General features: G+C 44.9%; 1 protein-coding gene across 1 annotated transcript; it reads left to right on the forward strand.

Moving 5' to 3' along the window:
- Positions 1–4,387: 4,387 nt before the first annotated feature.
- On the forward strand, positions 4,388–8,798 carry fam78bb (family with sequence similarity 78 member Bb). The gene is made up of 2 exons (XM_053626028.1): positions 4,388–4,665; positions 8,276–8,798. Exons 1-2 carry the CDS (start codon positions 4,403–4,405, stop codon positions 8,796–8,798), a joined length of 786 nt encoding a protein of 261 aa, XP_053482003.1. The 5' UTR covers positions 4,388–4,402.
- Positions 8,799–11,264: the final 2,466 nt, after the last annotated feature.

The raw sequence follows: 11,264 nt of genomic DNA on the forward strand, positions 1-11,264 counted from the left end.
GTGCTTACTTCTTTTCATTCAGAAATCAGTTCAACATGTGATTTGGCCAGGGGTGCCTAAACTAATGTCATTTTTCGCAGTGTGGAAAAATAAATTTTTGTGCTCCTCTTTAAAGTGTACTTTTATAAAGAGTTTAAAGAGTAATTACTATTAAGGGCATGACCTTAATTAAAGCAGGTTAAATACATCAAGCAAACTCAAAGTGAACGGCAGTGACGTGCTCCCCCTGGTGGTAGAGAGTGAAAAGTGCAGCCTGCTGGAACAGTGTATAGGGATTAGTACTCTCTCTCTCTCTCTCTCTCTCTCTCTCTCTCTCTCTCTCTCTCTCTCTCTCTCTCTCTCTCTCTCTCCATTCCTCTTTCTCTGAAGCAAGGAAAATTATATCCTATTAGTTTATCATTTCTATTGTAACAACTCATTCACAGGGACTTGATGCGACAGAAGAGTTTACGCTTTTGCAAGTTCTCAGTAACATGATAAGCTGCTTTTTTTTTTTTTTTTTTTTTTTTTGTTTTATTTTTTTTTTGTCTTATAAACTTCAGAGCAAGAGAAAATAACGAATCCGGTGAGAGAACGACTGTTTACAGCCGCTATAACATAACGTAAGTGATAACTAACCTGAACTAATGTGTTCCGGACGTTCAACAGTATTAAACGTGCCTGTAAATGGATAAAAACTACAGCAAGTTGTTCTCTAATAAATAACACTGTCAGTATTGGCAAATTGCTGTGTTATAAGAGGAATAAAACATTTCATTAATGGAAAGGATTCGACTTCAGGGTGTTAACAGCGACTCCACGTCATCACGCTATCCTGAGGTTGATTATTTTCTTCTAACAGCACACTCTGAAGTGTTTTACTCCTTATTTAGCTAACTCACACCCATGTACTTCACGTAGGATAACGCACGCTTAGCTAGGATTAGTGAATTTTTCCCCCAAATTAAAAATCGCTCAACAGACTCCATATCGGTCACTGCATGAAACTCAGTCTGTTCTGGATATACACCGATAGATATACAGTATAAACATCTATAAAGTAAGATAAAGATAAACACACACACACACACAAACACACGTCACGTGCGTGTAGCAGCTGAAATTCTTTGCCACTGTCAGCCAACGTGACACAGGAGAGAAATCTGACACGAGTTCCATCACCGTGACGACAGTCGGCGGTTTCCACCAGTTGTCATGGTTACACGGTAAGGCATCAATTAAGGCGCAGATTGTGTCCTTATGCTCGAGATTGAAATGGGAGAGAGAATTAAGCCCCGGGCGGTCGGTCTGATTCTGACATCTCTACAGGTGCCATGCTGCGAGCTCACAGCTGCTGGAATCACACGCTGTAATGGAAATTAAATAACCGATCAAAATGGGTTCCTCGTCTGTTCACAAGCCGTCAATGTTTTTGACATTTTCCAAACATTTGCCATATTACTATGTGCATTACTGCTGTTCTAGGCGACACTTGGACCCAATTTACACCCCATCATCGCAGATCAAACTTACATACGGACTACTTCAGTTGCTCTGAACGCTCACATCAGAACCCAACTTACGTTCCAGCAGTTCAGTAAAGAGGAGAAACTCCGGTCTCGAGGAAAAAAGTAACTGATGTGGAGCACCAGCAGTCAGCCAGTCAGCACATACAGGTGTTCCTAAACAGCTGTCAAGCCTGCTGAGCCAGGTACAGGTGTTTGTGGGTGTGGCTATGGAAGGAACACTGAATCATTGAAGATAGGGGCTGAATTCGAGGTATATAACAGCCAGCAAAATACCTTCAAGAGGATGGACCACTCTCAGCTTCCAGGAGGTCATAATAATATACAGATACCATTTTCACTGATTTTCAGCGTTCAGGTAACAGATATAACCAGACATGGCTGAGTTTAGGAGCATAAGGGTCAGGTAATAACCGTAAGAGGTTGGACTCGTATGCAAAAAGCGTTAATCGCCACCGTTATCGTGGTGAATATCTGTACTAGTACAAGAACATCCCACGATAATGTTGAATTCTCTATTCTGATTGGTCAGAAGGTGTTGATTAATATCTATAACAGCACAGTCCTGACAGTAGCTCTGGCTGTAATTCAAATCATATGTTTATATTAATGCCCTCCTTCTAATACGCCATTGTTTCTATAGCAACATCTCCAGATAATGTTAGGTGTTTATTTAACATTTATAGAAGGAGTCTCCAGTGTCAGTGCGTCGTAACCGTCAGACGTAAAGGCTTTGCGGTTTTTCAGTAACATGACGAGCTGCACGAGGACACGACCGTCTATAGCTGCTCTACCGTACAGTAAGCGAGAACAGGTACTCAATTTGCAGACAGTTGACAACATTAACTGGATCAAAGGTATACACTATATAAAGTATACACAAGTACGTTGTACGGCCAAAAGTGTGCACAAAGCCAGCTCCGTGAAGACGTGGTGTGTGAAGGTCGGAAGAAGGTAGAAGAACTCGAGCGTCCTGCACAGAGTCCTGACCTCAACCCCACTGAACACCTTTGGGATGAACTGGAACTGGAGCCTCGTCACATCAACATCAGCACCTGACCTCAACCTCACTAACGCTCTCGTAGCTGAACGGACGCAGATCCCCACGGCCACGCCCCAAAATCTTCCCAGAAGAAAGAGTGGAACCCAATAGAACCTAAAAAAAACCTAATAGAAACCATAACAGAAATTCTAATGGTTTCCTCTACAAATACCATTACAAACCACCAGCTGTTAACCGTTAAAACCATTACCACACGCTTCCCATTACATGCCAGGACGTATTAAGGACCTAGGTCCTTAATGGTATCCACTAGACATAACATGCCACCAACAGAAGGCAAGAAATTACCACTAGAGACCCCCCCGGCTACCAATACAAGTTCCATTAAAACCAATACAATTCTCATTATCACCATTAAAACCATTACAAATTCTATATCTATTGTTTGTTTGTTTGTTTGTTTGTTGTGTTGTTTCAGCAGGGACATGACATGACATGACATTAATCATCGGCATGGCTGTAAGCATTGCTGGCTGTTGCTATGGCAGCAATTAAGCCAGGAATACAAACTGGTCTAGGGTGCGTAGAAATACAGGAATGAAACATTATGTTTTAAACATCCTGAGATTTGAAAACAAACGAGTCTGGGAAGGAATTTACACAGCTGATGATGGATTTCCGGCTATCTGGAGGACGTCACTCATATCAAGTCAAGCTGCAATCTGGATGCAGCCTAAAGGATGAGGAGAACACGAACACACACACACACACACACACGGCCCTCCTCCTCGTCCTCCTCCTCCTCCTCGCGCATTCAGCACCGCGGACAAGCGAACAGCGCGCGAGCACCGGCGGATACGGAAATATGCGCTAATAAGAGGAAATAAGAGGAAACCGTGCTCTATTTCAGACGTCTCAACACCTATTTTCCCAGCATGCATGGCGTTTAAGTTGCTCGCAAGCTCTATATAGGTGCATGATGATGTTATGATGATGATGATGATGATGATGATGATAACGGACGCTTTCTTTTTTTCACGCCCCACTCCACCGTGCAACCGGACCGTTACACGGGGCTCGACAGCATCACCGTGAATCCGCCGCCGTCGTCTTCTGCTCCACCGCCATCAGAGGAGATGAAACCGGCGACGTCTGCACGTTTCAAGCGCAAAAACGTCCGAGCAGCGCCTCGTGCCGCGGTCTCCGGTTAGTGACATGAAAACGCGGACTAGAAAGAAGGAAGAGGGCTGAAAATGAAAGGGGGACACCTTTCATGTGGAGCATAAAGAAATAAAAAACACCTTCAGAGTGTAGTGATGTGCATTGCAATCTTCAAAAAAAAAAACCAAACCAAAAACAATGACGTAAGGAGGCTTTGAAGATTCTAAGATAGCTATATATCTGGACGCAAATGATTTGCATTGGTTGGATTGTGTGAGTGCTGTGAATCGTTTCATTACCTACAACACACACACACACACACACACACACACACACACACACACAATCTCTCTCTCCTCTTGGATTATTAGCATTTTGTAAAAATCCAGCAGTGTGGCACCAACGCTACAGCAGCGGAGACCAGGAGGAACCCGGAGGTTCTGGAGATGATCAAGACACACCGCTACTATCAGTGATCGTCTGTTAAGCATTATCCGCACGTTTCCACCGAACTGAGCTTGGCGAATTAACGAAGAGGTGAGCGCTACAGGAACGCTCCGAGGAGACGTAACTTAATGAAATGGTCTTCTGCGAACCGTCGTGCACGCTGCTTCGTGATCATCTTCCACTACGAACGCTCGCGTCCTGGGAGAAACCCCTGTGATCATCCCAACCGTAACTAACCCACACTGATGCGAGTTCTTTGGTCGCGCTCAAAGCGCGCCTCGCTACCATGGGCTGCGTCCAGAGCTTCAGCTGCAAGTCGCGTGTCAAACGCGAGAACATCAGCGTGTGCGACATGTCGGCTACCATCGACCAGTGCCCGACGGTGATCGAGGAGAACTCGCCGATAGTGCTGCGCTACAGGACGCCGTACTTCAAGGCCTCGGCCCGCGTGGTCATGCCGCCCATCCCTCGCCATGAGACCTGGGTGGTTGGATGGATCCAGGCGTGCACTCAGATGGAATTCTACAACACGTACGGAGACATTGGCATGTAAGTGCATGAGCGTTACCACCTGACCTGCTGATGTTACACCAGGTGACGAAGTGCTACAAAGCTCCTGATTATCTCCATATTGGTGAAAGCGAGCCAAAATTTCACTCCCATGCATTTTCAGTCATTTCTAAAAATCTAGCTACATAAGATTCCTCGCTTAGGAACGTCCGGATGAACGATCCGCGTGACAGAAACGCAGCTATAAATAAGACAATTTGAAATGACTACATTTCCTTAGTGACACTACGTGACATTTTAAGCTACGTTCACACATACAGAGATTTTATCGCCGCGAGTCACCAGTCGCTCTACTATAAAGTCGCCAGTAGGCGTTCCTACTACTGGTTGCCATAGTAACGTTTATCAGTGGGTGGCGCAGCTGAGCTGGCATTCCACTACCGACAACAAATCACGTTTTTCTCGCAGCTAAAATGAAACATTTCGGAGGGAGGGGCGTCTGTATATAAAATTCACCAGCGTATATACTGTATGCATCATATCCTGCAAGATGAAGGAGAAGCAGCGTGTGCTCTTTGGCATCGCGGCCGTCTGTCCGGGTCCACGAAACAATCCGGACTCGTCGGTGGCACGTGCGCTCTATTGTCTTCACTCGCTGTACCAAGTCTCTCCTGATTTTACATAAAGTCGAACTTTTCTCAACTTTGTCGCGTCGCTGGACACGCCCACATCTAGTCGCCGACGGTCGCGGTCGCTCGGGTCACCGTAAGTTGCCGGGTCTCGTTGAAAATGAACGTCTCCGGTCGCTTCGTCCGTGTGAGTCACTGTACGTGTGAACGCACCTTTACCGCTTTTGGCTAGCGCCACGGACTCTGATCAGAATCTCAACGGACGTCACGCTGTACTTTCACGCCACAGCGCTGGTATAAAATCCTCGAATTTCTTTCTATGTCAGTGCGCTCGTTCTAATACGTTAACTGACGCGCGTAATCATCGGTACGGCCAGGTTTTCCTTGACGTCGCGTTTATTTATGTCCATTTACGGAAGGAGTCTCCAGTGTCAGAGGTAAAGCTGAAACTTGAACTTTTCCAACATCTTCTCTATGCTTTTATCCTTCCAGAGAGAGACATATAAAGAGAGACTGATGAGAGAATGACTGTTTATAGCTGCTATAACGTAAGTGAGAACAGGAACTAACTTGTTACACAATATTAAATGCACCTATTAAATCAACGGTTGTTGATTGATTTTCCTATAACACCACGCTCGGTCACGTTTTAATCCTTTTCTAATCAACAGGGAAAAAATGGGTAACCTTTTGCTAATGCTAACTGCCTAGCTTAACGGCTACTTGCTATTAAATACGTGAGCTAGCCGTACAAGACTCATTTGCGCATGTTAGCTAAAGACAAGGAGCTAGCGTGCTAGTTAACAGCTACAAACAAAAAAAAAAAAAGCTCAGGAGCAGCTTTTTTCCGTTCAGAAACCCGAATCAAAGCGTTCACACGTCTTCTATGCGCTTCAGAGCACTTAAATAACGAGAATGACGGAAGTCTTTCGCTCGAACACAGACGGGTCAGACAGACAGAGAGCACGAGGTAGAGAAATCTTCTCACACCCTCCTACACCCCTGACTGCCTGACTGGGTTCCTCCACGCAGGGTCTGTTCATGTAGAGGTGTGTGTGTCAGGGACATGTGTGTTTCTGCGTGGAGGGGTGTGTATATGTATGTGTGTGTGTGTGTGTGGGAGTGAAGTCCTGTGGAGGTTGTGTGGGTGACAGATGGAGCAGATTTTGATGACGAGAAGCCAGAACTTTGCGCCAAGTGACACTTCCTGCTTAAAAAATGTGCTCTGATACTGAATCTTTTAACACAGATACACACACACACACACACACACACACACTCGCAGCTGGCCTATGATAACACATACACTCATTACTAACTAATTACTCCACTGCTATGAATTACTCATGGGGACTTTACACGTCAGTGACGGCGTTAAAGCACTCGCAACATCTCTAACGACGCTAGCCTGCTGTCATGATGAAGATCTCCGACAGGAAAGAAAAAAAGCTGATCGCAGATGCTGACGCGTTACTCTTGTAATGTTATGTTAGCGCTAACATCAGGAGCGGATGCCAAAACTGGGAACGAAAATTTTTTCTAAATTAGCTAGCATTGTTGAATCTTCTGGATAGTTTTTGTTAAATAATATAGATTATAAATTAAATTTTGCTGCAACACACACACACAATAATAAGCTCAGTCACATGGTATCAACTGCGTAGCCTCCTGTAGTATCGGGTAGCAAAAGGACGCTTCAGGAAGCTAACAAAGTTATGGTGTTGAGCTGAGCAGCGTTTACCTACTAGACTGACTTTATCTCCTCGCTGTAACGGAATCTTATTCGGGTTTCTGAAGGGGAAAAAGCTGCTCCTGAGCTTTTTTATGTATGTAGCTGTTAACTAGCTCGCTAGCTCCTTGTCTTTAGCTAACACGACTATTGTAAGGCTAGCTCACTTACTAGTTATTAAGCTAGTCAGTTAGCTTTAGCAAAAGGTCACCCGTTTAAAACAGGATTAAAACACGACAGAGCGTGGTGTTCTAGGAAAATAATCAACAACCGTTATAGCACTGGAATCTTATTTAGTGTTACTACCAAGTTAACTTCCAAGCTAGCTAGCTGTTCAGACATTTAGCTTTCAGAATGTCAACATGTCCGTATAACACAAGTAGCTACCTACCTAGCCATGCTTAATACCTCAAATTGTATCGTGTTGTTAATTAGCTAACTATCTATGCTTAGCTAACATGCTCCAGTGGCAACCCCATGTTCTAAGGCTAGCTAGCTTGCTTAATAATTAGCCGACGCTAGCTAGATTTAGCAAACAGTTCCTCAATTTTTTTTCAGTTATTAAAAAACAAAACCTTTATTTCTCAGTTTTTATCAATCCGGAACGTGTAAGACAGTCGCATGATGTCATATGAGAAGAAAAAACATTTTTCTCATCTCCCGAATGAGGGAAAACTTTTCTCCCATTGGGAATTTTAAGGTGCTTTCTGACAGCCACGAACCGAAACGTAAAGCCACTGCCTACACGTGTATACAGAGGAAATACAGTCTCAAAATAGACTCATCATTTTTAGCTTATGTTTAACCTTATAACGAATTAAAGCCGATAAATTTCACTAACCGCTTCAGTTCTATTAAAGGTTAGGAAGATATCAGGCTAATATTTAACATGAGCACAGCTATACGCTAGTGCTAGCTAATATTAGATTAAAAGCGACAATCTAGTCAACGAGTAGGTGATGAATGACCACTTTCAAGTTGTACAACATGATAGTTAATAAACTGTGTAGCTGATGATACTTAAATTCCTTCATGAATTACAGAATTGGAGTGACAGCTTAGCAGTTAGCTTGCTAGGCTAATAATGAGTAGATTATATAGATGCTAGTGTTCCACTCTTGAGCCCTTTTGACCCCATTCTGCTTCCACAATTATGATCTCAAGCCCAACATAGGATTTTGGGTGAAATACAACAGCTACCGAAGAATAAAGCTAATGAAATGCATATTAACATGTGCACTGGCTAGCATCCCAGTTTCCCTTTTCACCTTGGACCTTTGCTTCCCTTCAGGTCGAGCTGGGAGCTCCCGGAGCTGAGGGACGGCATGGTGAGTGCGATCAGCGACTCGGACGGAGTGAGCTACCCGTGGTACGGCAACACCACAGAGACAGTAACCATCTCAGGCCCGACATCCAAACCTTCACGCCTCATTGTCAGCATGAACGACAACTTCTACCCAAGTGTGACATGGGCGGTGCCAGTGAGCGAGAACAACTCGCCGCTGCTCACGCACATCACTCGTGACCAGAGCTTCACCACGTGGCTGGTGGCGCTCAACGTCGGCACGTGCGAGAAGATCCTGCTGCATACCATCAAGTGGAGGATGAAAGTGGACATCGCCGTTGATCCCATGATGCCTCTGGGCTCCAGGGCCAGGCTGGTTGGGCCTCTTCACCAGGACCAGCCCAAAATCCTGACCCAAATGGAACCCATTCCCCAGAACGCCATGGGCAAACCCAATGCGAATGATGCCCAGGTGCTCATGTGGCGGCCCAGAAGGGGAACGCCGTTGGTTGTGATCCCCTCGAAGTAGCTGGTTCAGGGAAAAGTAAGTGTGGATAGAGGATAGTCCTTTCCACTGAGTTGGTTTTTGACTCAACCCTTTTCAGGAAATACAGTATATCTACAGCAGGGCAAGCGGAACGTGACAGCTGAGAGTTCTGTTGGTGATATAATGAGCGCCCCAGCCCGATTTGTAAGGCCTTGTCCACGCTAATATGGATCCATTTGAAAACGCATAAGTTGTTTCTGTTGCTGTTTTGGCCTTCCATCCTTCCATCTTCACGTTTTAATGTCAATGTTCTTCTGATCACAGTGCTGTTACCAATCGTTCGTGATGTACCAAACTTTTACTGAATACCTGTATCAGGGCCAATACGGGTCTCAACCTCTGGATTGCTATTAGATTGGACCATACATACATTATATGGCCAAAAGTATGTGTACATCTGACCATCACAGCCATATGTGCTTTTGAACATCCCGTTCCAGATTTATTCCTCCTTTTGCTGTTATAATGCGCTCCACTCTTTCTTCTGCGAAGGCGTTCCACTAGATTTTGGGGCGTGGCCGTGGGGATCTGCGTCCGTTCAGCTACAAGAGCGTTAGTGAGGTTGAGGTCAGGTGCTGATGTTGATGTGAGGAGGCTCCAGTTCCAGTTCATCCCAAAGGTGTTCAGTGGGGTTGAGGTCAGGGCTCAAGTTCTTCTCGAGTTCTTCCAACTGTAACACACCATGTCTTTCTGTACAGGGGCAATGCCGTGCTGGAACGGGTTTGGGGCATCTTAGTTCCAGGGACGGGAAATTATAACGCTACAGCGTACAGCGTACAGAGACATTCTACACAATTGCGTTCTTCCGACTTTGTGGCAACACTCTGGAGAAGAAACACGTATTTCGGTGCGACGGCCGGGCGTTCACATACGTTTGGCCATATAGTGCACTTTTTCACTCTACTGATATATTCTGCTCCATATTTTACCCCATCATGTTGATTGACACAACGCAGGTCTTGCAAGTGCCCACAGGACAGAAATTGGACTCTGAAAGCAGAGTGTTGATACTGGTATAATTTTAGAATATAGAAAAAGTTGGGTTAGTGCGTTACTTTCGACAGTATGATGGATGTCAGAACCAGGAAAATGGGAATCTGTGCTAATCGGCAGGCATTTAATCGGCTGCTCCAGAGCGGTACAACAGAACAGCATTCACCTTATCAATAGGGGATCTTAAGTCTTAAGAATCTCACCGATTTCACGGCCATTTGTGGCCAGGAGCCCAACAGACTGACCAAAACTGGTCGTGCTGTCTGGCTGCTAGGGATGGCACGCTCTCTCCCGGCTCTCGATCAGAGTAATGCTAAGCAATCGGTAAGCTGAGTCCGTAAGCTCACGTATGCTGAAGAGTGTAGACAGCGCTTTCCTCCAAGCGTCCCTGTGATGTAGCATGAGCAACAGTCCGAAAACATGCAGTGGCTAGCTTAACACGTCTTGGAAGAAGCACATGCTAGCCTTCACCCTTCCTGGTCGGTAGCTGTTGTATGATCATCAAGAACTAGCTAGTGGGTTGGAATGGGCAAAAATACCAATTGGGAGAAAATGGGGTTAAAAAAAAAACAACAACAGTCAGATGAAAAACAATGTAGATGCACAACGTTCTGATCCTGAAAACAAAGCTTTCAAATGTATCCATCCATATTAGTGTGGCAACCATTCCAGCGTTCTGGGGCCAAACTTTCTAGAACCACAGACAGGACCACTTGCCTTAATTCCACACTACTGCCTTTGACTGGACAGAAGGGGCCGATGAGGCACGGAAACGCGACGTACGGACCGGTGAGCCGCCTTAAAACCAGCTCACAGCTGGAGTACCAGAGTACAGAACGGGAACGCGATACCTGATGTGGGAATTGTTCAGGAAAAAGAAAAAAAAAACAAAAAAACAAAAGGGATTGATGAGTTGTGCTTTGAGGTTTGGTTCTGACTGTTGATACAACTTCATGACAGAATGTATTGATTTGTATTAGAACACGTTTTTTTTTCCAATAGAAAAGAAGAGAAGCCGTGATGGAAAGCATACAGGATGGTGTCAGAGTGAGACGTTTTTAAAAAAAAAAACAACAAAAAAAACACCCTGGCGCTCTAGGCCAAACTTTACACACGAGTCACAGCCTACCTTCTCTTTCATCCGCTCAAACGATTCTGCTATGATATTGTAACTGAGAGGAAAGCTACGGTTCAGTTTCGGTGCTGTTCAGGAAAACCAGCAGAACCTTTTTAAGACGGTCCACGATTGCACCGGTCTGAGAGCTGAGCAGTAAAATTAATCACCGTAAAAGATCGTACACGTTTTATATCGGGCTTCGAGGACACGTTTTGTTTTTGTTTTTTGATCTCTTTTTCTTTAGAATCCCCGCACTGTTGAAATTTTATTTCAGCACGGTTATAGTGACTAAAATGACACAGACCCGCCAACCCTCGCGTGTTCAACCTTCACGCCGA

This window comes from Ictalurus furcatus, chromosome 5 (genome assembly GCF_023375685.1).
Source record: "Ictalurus furcatus strain D&B chromosome 5, Billie_1.0, whole genome shotgun sequence".
NCBI classification, from domain to species: domain Eukaryota; kingdom Metazoa; phylum Chordata; class Actinopteri; order Siluriformes; family Ictaluridae; genus Ictalurus; species Ictalurus furcatus.